Genomic DNA, 21,690 nt, shown 5'->3' with positions numbered 1-21,690 from the left:
TGTCTACGGAGTGCCACATTCCACCAGGGGACCTCACTTTCCATTAACACTTGTGGCTTCATGAGTCTGACACGGAACTGCAAATGTTACTTAGTTCAGTGCCTCTGGACTCTGCAGCTGTTGCTCATTTCCCCAGTAGCCATGTCTGCTGGCAAAGCCTTCTCTCACCCCTGTGGACTCATTGGATGGGCCCTGGCAGCCATCTTTTCCTCTGTAAAGCACATACCCACTGTCTGCACTTAGCACAATCCACCTTCCCGGCAGACAGTCAGCTCCGGACACAGGGACTGTGTCTTCTTTGATTTTGTGTCTCAGCTCGAGCCCAGACCTGGCTCACAACAGGAGCACAGTGCATGTCTGGCGAGGGACATGCCATTGGCACTCAGGAGTCAGCTGTTTCTGCTCAGCACTCGGTCTACCCTCGACTGAAACACAGTATCATCTGCTGACTGACCACGTCCACTGTCTAGAGCAGCTCAGTTTCTCACAACATCTCAGAAGAAACATAAAGGCTATTTACATTAGTGAACCTAACCTAGTCACCCCTCAAAGTGTTGCTGCTTAAGCTGCGACCCAACCTATGATGGGATATGTCCCATGGGAGCAAGTGTCACTAGGCTTCCAAGAGTAGGGGAGCCTCCAACCCCATGACAACACTTGGCACAGGGACATTTATATGTTGGATTATAAATGATCCTGCAGTGTGCACGTGGACGGGGAGTGTGGACATAGGGAGTGTAGACATAGCAGATGCAGATATCTTATAGCACTTCATCATTGTCAAAATACCACCATATTTTTATTGGAGCATCACAACCCTGTGAGGATGTTTTTTCAAAGCAATATTTATTTTGTTTTTCTAATTATAAAAGCCATACATTTCATGCTCATTTTAGAAAAATCTTAAAAATACAGGAAAGTATAAAGAAAATAATCACCCATATTCTTACTACCTGTTAACATTTTAGTGTATTTTATTCCAATATCATCTACCTTATAATTCCTTGATTTTAAGATGCCATTGATCATAAAACACACCAGTAATTTAGCAATAAGTTTTTGGAGAAAAAAAAATAAAAAAGAAAAATTATTTCTCACAATAGCAATGAGAACACACACAGCTAATTCAAAAATATCCACAATGCAGAGAAAGAAGGTGCCATAGAATAAAAGAAATAATATCTGAGATCACACTGACAGCACAGTGTTCAACCTTCTTTCCCTTACACCCTAAAAACTGCCATCACATTATCAGAAACTCTGTCTACACACCATTTTAATGGGTGTGTAACATTACACCATAACGATAACCACCATTTTTTAACTGTTCCTCTATTGTTATCACTTGAGTTTGTTTATAATTTTCAGTGTTATAAATAACACTTAATGATACATCTTTGTGCATAAATTTTTGTCCATGTTTCTGATTATTTCTTCAGGATGAACTCCTAAAAGTGGAATTACTGAATTAAAGGGTAGGAATATTTTAAGACTCTTGATACAGTTGCTAACATGCTTTTGAGAACAGATGTCCTTATTCACATTCATATCAGCAGTATATGAAAGCCCCTCTCCTTCCTTAGCATTGATTCTTTTTTTTTAAATCCAAGTAATAAATGTACATAATTTTTTTAATAGGGAAAAGGAGGCTTTTAATAAAAAAAATACTCCCCTCTCCCAGCTCTCCCTGCTTGGAGCACAGCTTCCCAAAGGCAATCACTTCTATTTCTGGCTTTCACTCATTCATTCATTGATCCATTCAACTTGTATTTATTGAGCATCTATTATGAACCAGGCACTATTTTAGACTACAAGGATACAGCAACAAGCAAAACAGACCAAAACCAAAAAAACAAAAACCCCGGCCCTCATGAAGCATACATTCAAGTAGGGGTTACGGACACTAGAAAGAAAAAAGGTGAACTATACAGCATGTTTGACAGTGAGAGTGCTCTTAAGGAAGAAGAAGTAGGGAAAGATAGAGCATTTGAGGAGGGGGGGAGCTTGAACTTTAAGGTCATCTGGGAAAGTGTTATGGGCTGAACTGTGTCCCCTCAAAACTCATATGTTGAAGTCCTAAGCCCCGGTACCAAAGAATGTGGCTGTATTTTGAGATTATTTAAGGAGATAAATAAGTAAAAATGAAGTCTTCAAGATAGGCCCTAATCCAGTATGACTGGTGTCCTTATAAGAAGAGGGGATGAGGACACAGACAGACACAGAGAGAAGATGGACATCTGCAAGCAAAGGAGAGAGCCCTCGGAGAAACCAACCCTGCCAGCACCTTCATCGTGGAATTCCAGCCTCCAGAACTGTGAGAAAATCATTTCTGATGTTAAAGCCACCTCGCCTGTGGTGTTTGGTTATGACAGCTCTAGCAAACTAATATAGAAAGCCTCCCTCAATTGGTGACATTTGAGCAAAGATCTAAGGATGTGAACAAGTGAGGCACGTAGATATCGGTAGGATGAGTACTCCAGGCAGAAGGAACAGCAGATGCAAAAGCCTTGAGGTGAGAAGGTGCCTCTGACATTTTCAAGAAACCACAAAGAAGCCAGTAGGGCTGAAGCAGAGTGAGCATGAGAAAGAGCAGTAGTAAATAAAATCAGAAACACAGTGGGGGCTGATACTATGGAACCATTCTATCCAATATGGCAGCCACATGGATAGTGAGCCCTTGAATGGGGTTAGTCCAAACTGAGATGTGAGGGAAGTGTTAAATTCACACCAGGTTTTGAAAACTTAATACACAAAAAAGGAATATAAAATATCTCAACAGCCTGACCAGGCGGTGGCACAGTGGATAGAGCGTCGGACTGGGATGCAGAGGACCCAGGCTCGAGACCCCGAGGTCGCCAGCTTGAGCATGCGGTTACTCCGTCTGTTGAAGGCCCACAGTCAAGGCACATGTGAGAAAGCAATCAATGACCAACTAAGGTGTTGCAACATGCCACGAAAAACTAATGATGCTTCTCATCTCTCCGTTCCTGTCTATCTATCCCTCTCTCTCTCTGTCTCTGTAAAAAAAATAAAAAAAATAAAAATAAAAATAAAAATAAATATCTCAACAACTTTTATATTAATATGCACTGAAGAATAATATTTTGGATATACTAGGTTAAGTAGAATATAAGGTAGGGCAAAAGTATGTTTATAGGTATGAGCACATAAAACAGAGTTTATTCTTACTACTCAGCCATAAGAAATGATGACATCGGATCATTTACAGCAAAATGGTGGGATCTTGATAACATTATACGAAGTGAAATAAGTAAATCAGAAAAAACCAGGAACTGCATTATTCCATACATAGGTGGGACATAAAAGTGAAACTAAGAGACATTGATAAGAGTGTGGTGGTTACGGGGGGAGGGGGGAAAGGGAGAGGGAAAGGGGGAGGGGGAGGGGCACAAAGAAAACTAGATAGAAGGTGACAGAGGACAATCTGACTTTGGGTGATGGGTATGCAACATAATTGAAAGACAAGATAACCTGGACTTGTTGATCTTTGAATATATGTAACCTGATTTATTGATGTCGCCCCATTAAAAAAATAAAATTATTAAAAAAAAAAACAGAGTTTATTCTTATATTATTATTTATTAATTATTGTATTATTTATTTGTATTACACCTGTAAACCTACTTTGGCCCACCCCTGTATCCTATAAAGTTAATTTCATCTGTTCCTTCTTATTTTTATTCTATAGATGCTAGAAATTTTTAGATAACATCTGTGGCTCATGTCACACTTCTTTTGGAAAGTTCTTGCCTAGGGCCTGTGGGTCATAATAAGGACCTGAGCTTTCACTCTGAGTGACATGGGAACCATTGGAGGATTTCCAGATCAAAAGTGACATGATCTGATTCACTTGTGTTTTAAAAAGATCACTCTGGTTGCCATGTTGAGGAAGACTATAAGGGATGTTAGTAAAGGCAAGCAGACCACTAAGAGGCCATTGAAATCATTCAGAAGAGAATGGAGGCCTGGACCAGTGAGGTAGAGGTGAGATGGTGAGAAGTGGTCAGATACTGAAGATATTTTGAAAGTAGAGCCAAGAGTATTTTCTGACAGCTTGGGCATAGGCTGTGAGAAAAAGAGAAGTCAAGGATGAGTCCCAATTTTTTGGCCCGAGCGTCTGATAGGATGTCATTTGCTGTGATGAGGGAAAAGCAGGTTTGGGGAAGAAAATCAGGAATTTGGTTTTGGATAAGTTAACTCCAGGATGCATTTTGGTTTCCAAGGGGAGAAGTTGAGAAGTCAGTTGAATATAACACTCTAAAGTTCAAGGGAAGCAGAGGTCTGAGCTGGAGATCTGGATTTGGGAGTCATCACCATAAGGATGCAATTTAAAGCCAGGAGACTGAGCATGAACATCAAGGGAGTGAGCTAGGCAGATAGGAGATCAAGAGAGATCAAGTCCCCTGGGAAACTCCCCAAGTTTAGAGGTTGATTAGATAAGCAAAGGAAACAAGGGATAAAGAAAACCAGGGAAGGATGGTGTTCCCAAAGACAAGTGAAGGCAGCATTTCAAGGAGAAGGAAGTGAGTATTGTGTCCAATCTGACTGAGAAGTCCAGGAAGATGAAGACAGAAAATTGACCATTGGAGAAGTTAGCAACCTGGAGGTGATTGGTGATCCTGAGAAGTACAATTTAGGTGAGTGACAGAGGCAAAATGTGATTAGAGCAGGTTCAAGAGAAAATGAGAGAATAGGGAATGGTGACAAAAAATCCAGACACCTTATTCAGAGAACTCTGCTATAAAGAGGAGAGGAGAAAGGGGCAATGGCCAGAGTGGGGTATAGGATCAAGTGATGCTATTTTTAAAAACTGGGAAAGAGTTTCAGTGTATTTGTATGCTTCTGGGGATGAGCTATTAAACAAAGAGAAATTGATGATGCCAAGAAGGGTGGGAATCCTTATGATGTTTCCCTAATCTCCAAGGTATGTTTATATTGCTTTTTCATGTTTCATAAACTTTAGGCATCAGTTATTGACTTTCTACTATGATACATTAGAGTTAGCCTACTTACATCACCCCCATTTCCATTCTACTCTTGTTCCAACATTATCCCAGCACATCGCTATTGTCCCATTGTCCCAACTATTTCAGTTCATCTACTGATTACCTTGGTAACTTTTATTTCTTAGTCTGTTGATTACAGACAGCATCTCTCGATTCCCCCACTTTATATAAGGAGGGTACTCATGTCTCTACCCTACCCTCTACAGGTTAATCAGCTGTGGTGGGTGTGCAAGGACAATAACAACAAAAAAATCTTAGCAACTCAGGCTTAGTTCCCATTTACATGACATGTCATGCCCTGCTTCTGATGTCCTTTTTATTCTGGGAACCAGGTTGAAGAGCAGCCCCTACCTGAGCACCCCCTCATGACAGAAGGAAAAGAATAATGGCAGAAACTCATAATGCCTCTTAAAGTATCTGCTCAGGCATGGCTTATGTCATTTTCACTTACATTCGCTTGGCCAAAGCAAGTCCCATGCCCAAGTCTGACATCAACAGGCAGGGAAGGAAGTATTCCCTGCTCACAGGAGGCATGGCAAGCCATGGGAGGACAGTGAATAATTTGGAGCAATAATTCAATTTATCACAATTGCCCTTCTTTTGTCTTCTATCCGCCAATTTCTACAAGCTGTGCTTTTCATTTAATAGTGTCAAGGTGGACAATCTTTATATTCTCCTTTATAGCTATTTTAAGTAATCTTCAGTGCTTTGTGTTTGGTTTTAGAAGTTGAAAACCACAGAGCAGCCTTTATGTCATTATGACTATAAAATATTCTTTGCTGCAGAGTCAAAGAGAACCCATATTGTGCACCACTCGTCCAATGACAGACCCTACACACTTAAAAGAGCTTTACTCATATTCCACCACTTGCTCAAAATCAGGCCACATTTTTATTTGCTCCATATAAGAGCTATGCCTTTCATGAAAAACATTTTTGTTTTTCTGGAAGTTTTTGAAGACCTCTCTTTCATATTGTTGGTAGAAGAAACATGTGCCTTCTTCACCATATCCCTGATATTTTCCAAATTTTCCATTTATTGTTTGGAATCTTTCTATTCTTTTTGAAGCCTGCTGACCTCCTGATCTCATTGGGTAGGTTCCTTCATTTTGCGATCCTAATGTTTTTGCATAATTTTTTGTCTTTACTGCAGTTACTAATCGCCTTCTGTTTTTCTTGCTTACTTTATGTGTGGGTTTTTTTAATCACAATTCTAATTTCTCACAGTATCCCAATAATACTCTCTACTCTATGGACTGTCCTCTTTTTACACCATCCTCGGAGGACCACTTTTCTGGAGCCTTCCATCCTCCCACTCTAATGAAGACTGACTGCCTTTCATGACTTCCCTGGAGTAGGCACATTATTTCTTGGATTTCTTATCTTCTTTCTTGGTTTACACTGTTGTTTTGCTAAAATACATCCTCAATAACTTTCTTTAAAAGGTTGAGTAGGATATAAATTTCCTTGGTCCTAACCTGGATATAAACTTCCAGGTCCTGGCCTGCCTCATTCCTATATAAAATTAAGCTGATGGACCAGATAATTTGTAAGCCCTAGTCCTGGAGTATAACTCTCATTAATATGTATTCACAAATAACATACTATATCAAGAAGAAATTTTAAATGGGGGCTATCTCAAGAAATTTACTAGATAGACAAAGAATAAACTCCTGAAGCAGTAACAAAAAATCAACAATACAAAAGATACCACAGATAGGACATAATAAATATCAATTAAAGATATTTATTACCAATTGATATTATCAATTAATATTAATAATCTCAATATTTATTAATAATAAGTATCAATTAGAAGAGAGAGAAGAAGCTAAGCCAGCCTGTGGTGCTCTTACAGGGGAAGAAAGACTTGAGTTGAGTGTCAGAGTAAGTAATATATTAGGGATAGATTAAATATTTGTGAATATTCAACAGTAGATTAATGGCCAACATTAGTCTGACCGAATGGTTAACGGTTAGTGGAAGCTCTTCTCTGTCCCACTTTTCCTGCCACTATTGGAGTTACCAATATTTTTGTTTCACCAAGTCAATAAGATAAAATTTTTAAATATGAAACTTTGACTTTGCCCCTGACCAATAGACAGACTCTCTGGCTATTTGGGGGCATAACAATGAACTTTCCTTATGTCTATGAGTAATTGTGTACATCTTTATCAATGCCCTATTTGTTGAATTATGAAGGTACAGGCAGTGGTCTTTATCAGTCGATTATCACTGAATAGGACTGGGGTGACTCTCTTTACCATCATTCATTTTTTAAAATTTGTTTTTATTGTTCCAGTGGGATGTCAGAGAGATCATAAATCACTTCTGCTTCCCATCCACTCCCCAGGAAAGAAGACATCCCTCTCTATGGCCTGAGTGTTATCCCAACAGCACAGTTGTTTGGATCAAGAAGTTACCAAGGAATTGTAAAGACTGGGCTTCTCCATGGTAGGTCCTCCATGGACCTGTGACACCTACACAAGAAAAATATGTGCCTTCATTCTCCTAGCATTTGTACTCTTGTCCAATTTGCAAATGAGGAGAGTACTTGTAGTGAAGGAAGCTTCCAGAAGAGAAAAAAAGATATTTGGGCCAATGGTCTGCCCAGTTTCCAGAGAGTAGGAGTGGAGTGAGGATGGGAAGAGTTTGGGGCCACAGAACAGATCTTCTCAGCAGAGTCTAAGCTAATACTATTCCCTCTGGGACGCTTTCTCTGATCCCAAACTCAGGAAGAATTAATTGTGGCTAAAACACTGTTCCTGCTGCCATCATATAGCACTTGCCAAGTTTAAACAAAGTTTGCATCAATTGCTCTCAATAATCCATAACATCTTGGCTGATTTATTCATCACATTCCCAGTGCCTGGCATGTGGTGGGTGTTCTGTGTTTGTGGAACGAATAAGTGAATGGATCGAAAGTACAATAACTGCATTTCCTCAAAGGGCAGAGCCAGACACGAATATTTATTTTTCACAGGAGCTTCAGATAAGCCAAGAGGACCTAGAGAAGTGGAGGGTGGGAGTGGGGGAGCACCACCTGCAAGTCTTGCCTGGGCTGGTTTGTAGTATAAGACTCCAATGCAGGTTGAGGGCAGAGAGATCAACAAATACTCAGAAGAAAGACCCTGAAAGGTACCCCTCCACATACACACACACACACAGAGAGAGAGAGAGAGAGAGAGAGAGAGAGAGAGAGAGAGAGAGATGGAACCAGTGTCAGCTCTGCAGAGGGGCAAAGAGAGAGAGGGACCCACCATTTCCAGAGCACTACCTATGAGCCAGACCCCCTGAGCTTGAAGTGATCTTGTTCCATCCTCCCAGCAGCCCCAAAAGACAGGCATCCCTGATTCACAGATGAGAAACACGGCCAAGGATCAGGACCCCTTCAGTGTGCAGAGAGGGAAGGGCCTGTGCACTCACTCAACTCCACAGTGACAACCAAAACAAAATAAAAAGCCTGACCAGTAGTGGTACAGTGGATAGTGTCAACTTGAGACTCTGAAGTCACCAGTTTGAGCACAGGCTCACCAGCTTGAGTGCAGGGTCGCCAGCTTCAGCATCAGATCATCAACCTGATCCCATGGTTGCTGGCTTGAGCAACAGGTCACTGGCTTAGGTAGAGCCCCACCCCATCAAGGAATGTTTAAGAAGCAATCAATGAACAACTAAAGTGCTGCAACTATGAGTTGATACTTCTCATCTCTCTCCCTTCCTCTCTCTCTCTCAAAAAAAAAAAAAAAAAGAAGAAGAAGAAGAAGAAGAAGAAGAAAGAAAGAAAGAGGCCCTGGCCAGTTGGCTCAGTGGTAGGGCATCGGCCTGGCGTGCAGGAGTCCCGGGTTCGATTCCCGGCCAGGGCACACAGGAGAAGCGCCCATCTGCTTCTCCACCCCTCCCCCTCTCCTTTCTATCTCTCTCTTCCCCTCCCGCAGCCAAGGCTCCATTGGAGCAAAGTTGGCCCGGGTGCTGAGGATGGCTCTATGGCCTCTGCATCACCCCCTGGTGGGCATACGAGAGTCTGTCTGACTGCCTCCCCGTTTCCAACTTCAGAAAAATACAAAAAAAAAAAAAAGAAAGAAAAAAAAAGAAAGAAAGAAAGAAAGAAAAAGAAACACCTAGATTTGATAACTGAAATGTCATAAGTCTGTACACCCGTGACTTACCTGTTGTATTACTCTTTTAGTTTCCTTATTTTCTCCTGGCTTCCCAGAAGGGTTTCTTACAAAAATCCCATAGGGTTCTGATCTAACAAAGGAGAGTGTGAAGATGGCACAGCTGGGTCCCTAGAGAGGACTGGGGTGCAGAGGGCAGAGGCAGCAAAGGTACCTAGTGAGGTGAGACCCAGGAGGGCAGCTGCTGCCTCCTGGGGGGGGCTCCCTCATTCATCAGGGACTTGGTAATGGCCTCTCCCACCTGGCACCAATTCCTGTTTCCACAAAAGACCATAGGGTGACATTTACTCCGCCACTTAAAAAAAATGGAATTAAGATGCAATTCTGTTCATGATATGCACATGGCAGAGAGAGGGACAGGTAGTGTGTTTATACTCCAGCAGGTACAAATTTCTAACACAGGTAAATTAACATCAGCTAGCCTCCTCTCCTCACAGAGTCCGAATGTGCAGCGACCAGGCCCTTGACAAGGAAGAACTTGGGCTGCTAGAGCCATCGTGGAAGGGGGAAGCACAACTGAAGACCCCCTAACCTTCTGCTCAGGTAGATGTGCAGCCCCGAGGCCAGAAAGACAAGTAAGGGAAACGCGGACACGTCCTGCGTGGGTGGGTGAGACACTCTCAGCGCTGCTAAACTGCCTAAGAGCGAGGTCGTGAGAAAGGCCAAAATACAACAGAAAACCACTTCTAATTGACCTCGGTTCTTGGGAACTTGGAGCCAGAGATGCTGGCAACTGGCTGACACGCAGGAGTAGGCTTGCTCCTGAAGAGGGCACAGAGGTGCCTTCCTCTCAGTCCCGCACGCACATAATTGGAGAGCGGGGACCTGTTGAAGATCAGGCAGGCTGGGAGTGGGGGAAGGCGTGCAGACAGATTTGGGGGTGGGCCTAAATGAAGGAGGGTCAGGCAAACTTCTCATTCCCTTCCTTACGCGCACCCTTCGGCACCCCTGACTTTGTGACGCGCCTTTGTTTTAAAATTTGTAACGGGTGCCATCAGGGTCCCTCCAGTCAGCCAGAACCCAACGCGGAATTACACAGGCGTGCTGTCCACTTTTAAAGAAACGGAAGGAATAGGAGGGAGTTTGAGGTCACCCCTGGCCACATGCCGTCCAAACCGAAAGGTATCCAGACTTATCATCCCCTATCCCCTTGGTGCCCCGCGACATCGCAGCTCTCCAAAAGGAGGTGAAGGAGGCTGTGGCCAGCGAGCTCTCACCCCACGCGATCCGCACCCCGCGAATGCAGGCGGGGATGCAGTGTGTCCTGAGCCCGCTTGTCTCCCTTTCCCCCAGCTCTGCCGACCTCTCCGACTCCCAGAACTTGGTCACTACCACGCATGGCCGCAGTGAGCCCTCTGCGCGGGACCCTGCCCCTCGGAGAAAAGGGCTTGCGGGAGGGTGCGTGGCGGAGAGAATGGGCAGGATCTCGGGGAGCCGAGAGGGGACCGATCCCGGCCGCCGCCCTCGGCCTCCAACATTCCCGACAAAGTTTCCAGCTCTTCGGGCGGGACAGCCTCGTTCACAGGTGGGAGAAGGTGAAAAGCGGGTGGGGGAGCCCTGCACCCTCCAGGGCACCAGCTCCACGCGCTGCTGCCACCTGCCAGAGGGCGCTGGGAGGCACTTGCCGCGGTGGGCGCCATCCGAGGGTCTCTCCGGTGCCCTGCTCTGTCCCCCCCCCCTCCCGCCGCGGGGCCCGGGCGCAGGGGTCGCGGCCGCTTGGCTTACCCAGTCCCGGCACGAATGTGTTGAGGAAGAGGCAGATGACGGCCACCGGGAAAGGCATGTAAGGGATAGCTGCACGCAGGGGGCCCTTCTTCTCGCGGACCTGCACCACCACCCCGCTGGAGGAGGACGCCCCCCGGGGGTCCGCCGCTGCCACCGCCGCCGCCGTCTCGGCGTCTTTGTGCGAAGGCTCCATGGCCCGGCGCGCTCCCCGAGAGCCGGGCTGCCGCCCAGCACACAGAGGGCGGGGGACGGCGGGCTCCGGGCTCCGGGCTCCGAGCGCCACGCGGAGCTCAGTCAGCCAGCGTGCTCCGGTGCCGCGGAGCTGGCAGGGACCCCGCACTCCGCGTCCCAGCACGCCCAGCCCTCTGTCGCGCGCTCCGCCTTGTTCCCACACCCCTGGCTCAGGGGCGGAGAAGGCGGTGTGACACTTGGTGACAATGCTCCAACGCCCCTCCCCGCTGGGCCCCTTCCCCGCCCTTCTCTCCGCCCACCCCACCCCTAAAAATACCACTTAAAATCAGGGCGAAGGAAAGAAAGTAGAAGAGGAAAGCAGAGGGGGTGGTTATCCCGACACTGGGATGAATGGACATTCCCGCCGTCTCTAGACAAGTGACTGAGGCGGGAGCCTCCGCCAAGGGCATTGAGAATTGGCCTTGTGTTTTCAGCTGGCAGGGTCGGGAAAGTACCGAATTTGAGTCCTTTAGTCTGGTAGAGATATTGGACGTTAGGGGGATGGAGACAAGAAACACAGAGCTCTTGGTGCCTAGTGGCCCTCAATTCATTCTGATTTAAATGCAATTGTTTCATCTAGCAAAAGCGATCTTGGGCTTGATAATAGAGCATAAAGCAAGAGACAGCTTTTCAAACAGGTCTCCGCAAGTGGAGGAAAACCTAGCCTTGTGTGTGTGCTCGACATGGTCGTCAAAAAGCCAAAGAGGACACAGCGCCGTCTGGGGCTGACAAGGCTGCAGTTGGTAGAAGTAAGAGGAATTGGCTGTCTGTGTCCAAGCCTGCCGCAAGAAGGCCCCATATTGATTAGATTTCCTGAATAATGTCACCCTCATCTCCACACCTGGAAAAAGTGAATGGATGAAAGCAATGCCTGTTACATAGGGAGAGGTTCAAAGCATCAGAAATATCCAGAAATTCAGCAGATAGGGCAAAGAATTGGAAGGATGCAAATCTACTTCCTTCCCACTAATCCTCTTTCTTGAGGGGTAATAGTGGTTGTATGACCTTAAACCAGCCCAGGGCTCAGAGGAAAGATGCCAAAAGGCCATGGATTATTTAATTGGTATTTGAGTAAAATAATTTTTTTTTTCTTTTTCTTTCTGAAGCTGGAAACGGGGAGAGACAGTCAGACAGACTCCCGCATGCGCCCGACCGGGATCCACCCGGCACGCCCACCAGGGGCGACGCTCTGCCCACCAGGGGGCGATGCTCTGCCCCTCTGGGGCGTCACTCTGCCGGGACCAGAGCCACTCTAGCGCCTGGGGCAGAGGCCAAGGAGCCATCCCCAGCGCCCGGGCCATCTTTGCTCCAATGGAGCCTTGCTGCGGGAGGGGAAGAGAGAGACAGAGAGGAAGGAGGGGGGGCGGGAGTGGAGAAGCAAATGGGCGCTTCTCCTATGTGCCCTGGCCGGGAATCGAACCAGGGTCCCCCGCATGCCAGGCCGACGCTCTACCGCTGAGCCAACCGGCCAGGGCCTATTTTTTTTTTTTTTTTTTTTTTTACAGAGGCAGAGATAAACAGGGACAGACAGACAGGAACGGAGAGAGATGAGAAGCATCAATCATTAGTTTTTCATTGCGACACCTTAGTTGTTCATTGATTGCTTTCTCATATGTGCCTTGACCGCGGGCCTTCAGCAGACCGAGTAACCCCCTGCTGGAGCCAGTGACCTTGGGTCCAAGCAGGTGAGCTTTTTGCTCAAACCAGATGAGCCCGCGCTCAAGCTGGTGACCTTGGGGTCTCAAACCTGGGTCCTTCCGCATCCCAGTCCGACGTTCTATCTACTGCGCCACCGCCTGGTCAGGCTGAGTAAAATAATTTTAAAAGCAGATGGTCAGCAGGGGTTAGTGGTAATATTCATGGACACACACACACACACACACACACACACACACAGTAACCAGCTTAGGCCTGGCAGTTAGAAATGAACAGGACTGAAAGTTTTAGTTTCTACTCAACCACTAATAATATGTATGACTTAGAAGAACTCAGTAAAATCAAAGCAAGATTCAATTTAACACACATTTATTAAAGGCCTAATATGACTTTGCTTTTGGAGAGAGAAAAAAGAGTAAAACCCAGCTGCTGCCATCAAGGATCTCATAGATGAGGAATACTAACAATCCCAATGATAGGATTACAAATGTCAACAAATGTAACTGTGGGAAACTGAAGGTACCTGAGAAAACACTAACCTGTCAGTGAAGCCAGCGAGAGTGGAGGACACATCAGTAGAGGTCTCCCAAATAATCACATGTAATGAGACTTGAGCAGTGGCTAGAGTTAACTACTTGTAGGAGATTTATTTTACTTTAAACAAATACTTATTTATCCAAGCATTCCCTGCAGGTACCATTCTAAGCACTTTCCACATTTTAATTCATTTAATCCTTATAACAACTCTGTGAAGTATTATCTATTAGTCTATTTTACAGATGGGGAAAATGGAGCACAGGGAAGTTAAGAAATTTACACAAAGTCACCCACTAGTAAGTGACAGAGATGGAATTCGAATGCAGGCAATCTAGCTCCAGAATCCATAGAATTGTTCAGAGACCTAGAAAAGAACCCTAATTTTTAAAATATTGTTTCACAGAGCACCCAAACTGTTTTAGGGCCACGGAAACTTGGTTATTCCTGGAAGAAAGGATGTCAGGGAAGGAAGTGGGCTTACAGCCCCAATTTTCCAGATTATTCTCTTAATAACTGGAGGTCAGAAAGACATCCAGGCAGAGCAACAGCATGGAAGCCTAGAAGAGTAGGGAACATTTCAGAAATTGCAGGATTGCTGGGACCAGGGCTCATGTGGGCAGGGACAGGAGATGGCTTTGGTGAGGTGGGCAGGAACCTGGTAATGAAGGACAAAGAAATTGGGCTGGAGTTTATCCTGGTGGTCATGTGGAATCATTAGAACATGTTAAGCAGGGGTGTGGCATAAGTATTCCAGTTACTATTATGCACTATGTAACAAACTACCCAAAATGGAGTGGTTTGGGCCAACCATTTTGTTATGATCACACATTTTGTGGGTTTGGACAATGGACAGCACACAGCTGTGACAGCTCTTCTTTGCTCCATTATGTCTGGAGGCTCAGCTGCGAAGACTCAAATGGCAGCAGCTGGAACAGCTGGAACTGGAGAATTCACTTCCGAAATGATTCTCAGGTCTGGTGCCTGAACAGGAATAAGGAAAGCTGGCTCAACTGGGGTTTTTGGTTAGAGTACCTCCACATGGCCTTTCCACATGACTTGGACTTTTCACAATATGGTGGCTGGGTTCTGAGAGGAAACTTCTTCAGAGGGTATATCCAGATAGGGAGCTCTGGAGGACCAGTGGAAGCATGGACTTTCTACCCTAACCTCAGAAGTCACACAGTGACACTTCTGTGACCTCTACTGGTTGAAGCAGTCACAAACTTGTTTAGATTCAAATGGAGGACACTTCACCTCTTAACGGAGCAATGTCAAAGAATTGGACCCCGACTTTAGAACCGCCATAATGAGATGTGGTTTGGGGGAAAAGTCACTCAGTCAACATTATAGAGGATGGACTGGGGACGGTAAAGTTGTGTCCCATGAGAGGGGGACTCTTCCTGACCTACATCGATTGGGAATGGGGGAGGGATAGTTTACAAATGAAAACCAGATGGTATTAGCAAAGAGGTAAAACTGAATTTGAGCAGCTGAGGACATCCAAGGGGTGGAGGGCAGTGTTGACCAGCATGGACAATTGTCTAGACAGAAGTTGAATAGCTAGTACATTCAGGGCTTAGTAAAGCAATATGGGCTGCAGATTTGGGAGCTATCAACATACAAATGGTAGTTAAAGCTCTGTATACAAATGTGGAATAAAACAAGTAGAGTGCCCAGGAGAGTCACTAGAGGGTAAATTAAGCTCAAAGGAGGAGGGAGAAAAAAGTTTAAAATGAAAAACATTAAGAGTGTTTCATGGAAGCCAAAAGAGGAAGATATTAAGGAGGAGCAGTCAGCAATGTCAAATGCCACAGAGGGGCTGAGTAAGACCCCCAAGTGCCCAATGGATTTGGCACTTAATAGGTTCAGCTCACTGTCTTACTCACTGTATCCATTCTCAAGGAATTTGTCCATTTAGTCAAAATTGTTGGCATAAGATTATTCATAATATACTCGATTATCTTTTTAATGCCTGTAAAATCTGTAATGATATCTCCTTTTTTCAGTCCTGATATGGTTCATTTGGACTTTCTCTCTTTTCTTGATTACTCTTGCAAGGAGTTTATGCCACATCCTTTTGACATTGTGACTGTGGCTGATGTTTGAAGGAGAGTTTAAGATCTAAGCTATTTCACGTAGGAAGAGACCTCCCAATAAAGTTAGAAGCTTAAAAAATACCCCTCCCCAATCAGAAACAAACATGACTGGGGGAACAGAGCAAACAGTTGATGACATCAGCCAAATAACAAATCCAGGCCAGGCATTGATTCATGAAGATAAAATTCAGTTCTTGACCTTGTTCCGTTATCAGCTGAATAAAGTACCTTAGCTTTGGACATCTTTTAGCTGAAAAAATAATAATTTTGCTAAAGTCAGCTTCCAAACTGTACAAGTAATTAATATACCCACAAGGATGGCTCCTTTTGGCAAATTGGCATTATAGCAATGGCAGTAGAAAGACAGACTTTGCTTAGAGCTCTGTGTCTTTGAATCATTTCTTAACCTCTCTGAGCCTGTCTCCAAATTGTAAATAATACCTATCTCATTTATGGATTTGTAAGGATTAAGTGAAATATCATGTGTGAGGCACTCAATAAATGGCAACTGAGTCAGGAGCCTTTTTATCCCAAGTGACAGAAACCCAACCCAAAGTTAGCTTATGGAGGAAAAAAAGGAATTTATAGATGTAATAGCTTTTGATGTATTAACTTATCAAGGCTGAGTTCCAGTCCCCAGAATTTCCTTTCTAATCTGTTTTGAGGGAGACACATCAAGTAGCTGCTGGGCTGACCATTGCTCTCCCTTTCCTCTAGGTCTTCCTTCATGACCACTCTCGCCGTAGGTGTCCAGCCTGTTTGTCACCCTACAACAGGATGAAATTGCCTGTACCTCTAATTCCTGCAACCCTTGCCTCCCCTTCTGGCCAGCCATCCACCCGCAGGGCCCATTCTGGACCTTGCCTTCATTCCCAGAGCTGCTTCTCTTCCAAAATCTTTACTTCCAACCAACACTTCAGTCTTGCTTCTTGCTCTACACAATCTTTAAGGACCAAGGGAAGAATTATTACCGCATCAGTCTTGGTGATCGAGAAGAACATGTTAAGATGAGCTCCAAAAGGCCAGGGAGGAGACTGCTGTCTCTTTAAGATTCCTACAGCAGAGTGTCAGACTAGGGCTTTACCTTGGCAAGTCCCACTTCTTATGCAAACAGTTGTACATTTTTCTAAAGTTAGTAAGGCTGCGGGTGCAGACCAGGTTACCAACAAAACTGTGGAATGCTGTTTGGAGGAAGAACAGATTTCTGCCAGAAAGGTCTTTCTGATCTAAAAGCAGCTGAAATCGAACAAATGCTCATTCTCCTAACAACCAAGGACCTCTAGTCCCCTGCTGAAGCACAGGCAAAATTCCAAATCATATTGGAAAGCAGGGAGGAACCTTCCCCCAGCAACCTCTTCCCAACATGGGGAAATAGCTTAAAGGTCAAGAGGTTGTCTCCAGAGACAACAGGAACAGCCTGGAGCACACCTGTGACACTAGTAAGTGTGTTCCTAAATATGGTAGCCATTAGCCACCTCCGGCTACTTAAAGTTAGTTAAAAGCCAGAAAAACTTAAAATTCAGTCCCCTAGTTGCACTGGCCACATTTCAAGTGCTCAATGGCCACATGTGTCTAGCAGCTACCATATTGAACAGTGCAGATAGAGAACATTTCCATCAACTCTGAAAGTTTGATCAGACAGCACTGAGTTATAGTATGATTGGACTGCATATTAAGAAGATAAGATGCAACATCAGAGTGGCTTAACCAAGATAATGGTTTATTTCTCTCTTTCATACAATTCTAAAGCCATAAAGTAGCTCAATTCCCCAAAGTCATCAGGACTAGCTGTGTTTTGCTGGTGTCCTTGGAGTCAGGGACCCAGGTTCCTTCCATCTGGACACTGCCCTTCCTGAGGTGCTTCCTGTCTACATGGTCCAGGACTGTGCACAGCAAAGGGAAGAGGAAGGAGAGAGCTATTCCTTCCATTTAAAGGAATCACCTAGACCTGCATCTGTTGACCAGGATTTGTCATGTGGCCTCACCTAACAGCAAGGGAGGCTGGGAAACTTTCTTCTGGTCAAAAATAAAAAGTTTATGACTATGGAAAGGGTAGTATGGATGTTGAAGGTACGTAGCAATCACTTCCATGGCAGTTGTTGAAATCAGTATCTGCTAATGTTCTTTCTTGTCACCTTTCTCTCTGTTTTCTCTCTCTCCTTCCAATTTCTTATTTCCTCCCTCTTCCTTTGACCCTACTCCCCATTGCACCCCCTTCTACGTAGCAGGTACCACGCTCAGCTCTTCCACACACACAATTGCATTTTACCTTCCCAGCCACTCTGTGAGGAAGGTATTAATTATGCCCATTTTACAGATGAAGACATTGTGGCTCAGGAAGTTTAAGAATGAGCTGGACTAGATTGGTCCTAAAAGTTCTCTCCACTTGCTTCTTCCTCTCCACCTGTCCCAGGTCCCTCTCTCCTTCTTGTAGTCTCTCTCCGGCCCCTCTCTCCTCACATCACTCCCTTTCTCCCCTGGCTTTTTGGGTTTCATTTTTCTTTTTTATCTCTCAGTGTAACAGGGCAGCCTCACTCAACCAATTACTCATTGGTTCCACTCAGCGACTAATTCAGAAAATCTATTAAGTTGTAATCAATCTATAAATCAGCTCTCCTGATTAAACGTGGTAGGATTAGGTTTGAGTTTCCCTGTAATTATAGCTGAAAACCTGAACAGTAAATCAAACTGACCAACAGAACAAATGGGGTTATCTCAGAACACCTCACGTCTTTTCTCCTGTGATCGTCTCGCCAAGCCCTGGCCACAGATGACCTGGATCCTGGCTGACTCCCCCCACAAACTGCCTCCAAAGCTGAGGGTATGGAGGCCAGAACAGACCTCTGATCTCGGGCTGGAGGTCAAGATCCTGACCTTCACAGAAAAAGGGATCTCCAAGGTGGGCAAGGATCCTCCAGAGCTATCATCACCCCACTCATGAACACCCTTCCTCCTCCAGGTCTTGAGTAATAATTCTTCCTCCTTTGGTTTCCTGGGGTTTCTCTCCCTCCACTTAGGTACAGAAGTGACAGAGGGCAGGACTTACTGAGAGATGGAAGTCCCCTACCTAGACTGGAAACTACATACATTTGATTTGGGCTGTTTTTTATAGAAACAGGAGGGGACTGCAGGCAGCAGTGGGCATGACAGTGGGGACCAAAGATGGAGGAGGGTGGCTAAGCAAGACAGATGGTGAAGATGCCCTGGAAAGTGAAGATCCATCTCCCTGTTCTTCTCCCTCTCCAGATACCCAAGTGGCATTGGAACAAGGGCACTCCTGCCCTCCAAGGATATTCCTCATGGTCAAGCTTGGGCTTCTGCAGCCTCCGCCCCCCACATCCCGCAATACCCTCCCACACCAGGCTGAGAGCACAAAGGCTGGCACATCCTGGGTGTCTGATCAACATGAATTGAGTTTGCCTACTCATTCGGGCACCAATCAATTCCCATATCTCCACATGCAATTTGTATTAGTCAGCTGTCCCATAGAGCCAATTCACTGGTGCCTTTTTTGGAAGCAGTGGGAGTCTTAGAGCTGATGACTTGCTAGAGGATGGGAGAAACCAGAAGGAATCAAAAGAGAAATAGGGAAGAGAGAAAAGACAAAGAGTGACAGAGAGAGAGCTTGCTCTTACCCTAAAAGTAATCAGCACCGGCACAAGGCTGGACCATGTGCCCTTATACTCACAACTCTGGCATTTAACTAAGAAAGTCACATACTAGAAAACAGAACAAAGAAAAGCAACCACAAAGCCCAACCAACCTAGAAGGCAGGTGTTATCTGTCTTGGACATCCTCAAATCACCAAAGACAAGTCACAGCACAGACCTTTACCAGGTCTGGCAATTGAAATCTCTCAGGTCAAAACTGGGAGGCCTAGCCAGACAGCCCCTCACCAGCAGCTGGGCTGGCCTGCCTCCCAGCTTCTCAGCCCCATTCCTCTCCCACCCCCCATGGGGCAGCTTTTGCACAGTCATGTGGTCTTATGTTTCCTGTGATGACACATTGAGCTGTGAAGATCTGTTATTGTGGCAGCCACTACAGACGGGTCTCTCTCAGCATTTAGATCCTGGGCGTAGGTTGGTTTCTCTCTTAACCAATTCACACTTATGCCAGTATCTCTAAGGCTTCAGGGGGGCTGCTGTGCTGCAAAGGCCCCCCCAAAGGGCCTTAGGCCTGTGCTCTGGGCCAGCTCCTCCTGCCCCCTTCCCATCCTCTACACTCCAGAGCCCTCCGGTGCTGCCTCAGAGAGCCCCAGTGTGGCTGTACCCCAAGGAGGTATGCTGGCCACATGCACATGCAATACCAAAGGCAAGAAGTGCTTGGGCCCATGAGAGGTATTGTCACATGGACTCCGGAGTCTGACATTCCATGGAGAAGCAAGCTTACTTCTGTCATTCACCAACTATGCGAACTTGGGCAAGAGACTTAGACTCTCAGAGATTCAGTTTCCCTACTTGGAAAACAGGAACAATAATAGTACGCACCTCACAAAGTTGGCTTGAGGACTGCACAAAGACTGCTTAGCATATAGTTGAGCACATGATAAGTGCTCAGTAAATGGTACGTATTACCACTATCATTATTAACACTTTATAGAGGAAACTGAGACAATTTCCCTGATACCAAGTTGCCACTCCCTTTGCAAAAACACAAGCATATGAAGTATAGGTGATTGACCAGGCCCATTATTCTTTGGGTTGGTGTGAGGAAGGAGGCATGACCCTAGAACCCTATAGCAGACGACCCTATAGAGTAACAAGGTAAGGGGTCATCTACACAGAGTGATGAAGAGTGGCCTTCCCAGCATCCCAATAGACCAGTGGTCCCCAACCTTTTTTGGGCCACGGACCAGTTTAATGTCAGAAAATATTTTCACGGACCTGCCTTTAGGATGGGACGGATAAATGTATCACGTGACCAAGACAAGCGTCAAGAGTGAGTCTTAGACGGATGTAACAGAGGGAATCTGGTCGTTTTTTAAAAATAAAACATCGTTCACACTTAAATATATATAAATAAAATGAAAATAATGTAAGTTATTTATTCTTTCTCTAAAGACCGGTACCAAATGGCCCACGGACTGGTACCAGTCCACGGCCCGGGAGTTGGGGACCACTGCAATAGACATTTTTACCACTTGTTAGTCCTGGATCCCTAAAATGTCCACCACTGGTCACTTCTTTGGGATAAGGCAGAGTCTCCAAAGGTTGAATAGTACCTTTGGAGGACATACTTCTTTGATCAGATTATTTCTGATATGGAGGTGTGGAGGATACACCCTAGGATGGCCTCCATGAGTGCTGCCCCCTGCTGTTCACACCCAGTGTTCCTCCCTTTGAGCCTGGTGGGACTATGACTTATTCCAGTCAATGGAATATAACAAAAATGAAGGAATTTTGCAGGTGTAACTAGGGTCCTGAATCAGGTGATTGTGAGTTAAACTAAAAGAATTATCCTGGGTCTGCCTAATGTAATCAGGCAAGAGCCCTTTAAAGGGGACTGGTGAGAAGCTCTCCTTGCAGGATTGGTAGAGTTAGCGGCCATGTTGAAAAGGCCCATATGACAGGGAGCCAGCAGCCTAGGACCTGAAAACGACCTCTGGTCAAAAGCCAGCTGAAAGCAGAACCCTGACATATAGCAGCAAGGAGATAAGCCCTGTCAACAGCCTGAGCGACCTTAGAAGTGGGCTCTTCCTGGTTGACCCCCACAAGAGATGGAGGCCAGCTAACACCTGAATTGCAGCCTGGTGAGACCCTAAGCCAAGGACCCTGTTAGGCCACAACCAGGCTCCTGCCCCAGGAACTCTGTGTTGTTTCACGTCACTACACTTGTGTGATCTGTGACAATACAAAACTAATCAAATGGAGGGGAAATGTCCTGGAGCTGCAGGGAGGAGTTGCCAAAGACAGGCTCCCACTGTAACACATTACCCTGCTTCTCGCTCTAGGAGGCTCTAGCTGTGGCCACAATATTCAACCCTGACCACCTTGCTGGCCCCACTGTATTTTTGTCTGGAGGTAGAAAGTGGCCATATGGTGGGACGTGCTACCCTAAAGCCTTTCTCTAAAGCTGCTACAAGGAAGGTGGCATCCCTGAGTCATGCTGCCTGGAGGTCTCACCCTGAGGGAGAGCCATGCTCTGTAGCAAACGGGCCAGGCTTCCTGGCTTTCCCAGACATGGGGCTGCTGGGAGCTTAGGGAAAGTCTCAGATATTCCACCAGACCTAGTCCAGTCCCTTCCT

At 45.5% G+C, this 21,690-nt stretch overlaps 1 protein-coding gene across 1 annotated transcript in view; it reads right to left on the bottom strand.

The window, feature by feature from the left end:
• The window catches only part of STUM (stum, mechanosensory transduction mediator homolog), a 55,375-nt gene extending 44,065 nt beyond the window's left edge, over positions 1 to 11,310 (bottom strand). The window contains exon 1 of the mRNA XM_066381417.1: positions 10,927 to 11,310. Coding sequence (XP_066237514.1) covers positions 10,927 to 11,119 — 193 coding nt within the window. The 5' untranslated portion in view covers positions 11,120 to 11,310. The remainder of the gene's footprint in view (positions 1 to 10,926) is intronic.
• Positions 11,311 to 21,690: the final 10,380 nt, after the last annotated feature.

The sequence above is a fragment of the Saccopteryx leptura genome, chromosome 1 (assembly GCF_036850995.1).
Source record: "Saccopteryx leptura isolate mSacLep1 chromosome 1, mSacLep1_pri_phased_curated, whole genome shotgun sequence".
Lineage (NCBI taxonomy): Eukaryota > Metazoa > Chordata > Mammalia > Chiroptera > Emballonuridae > Saccopteryx > Saccopteryx leptura.
The sequence above is the reverse complement of the archived record's forward strand: the minus strand, read 5'-3'. Positions and strand labels throughout refer to the sequence as shown.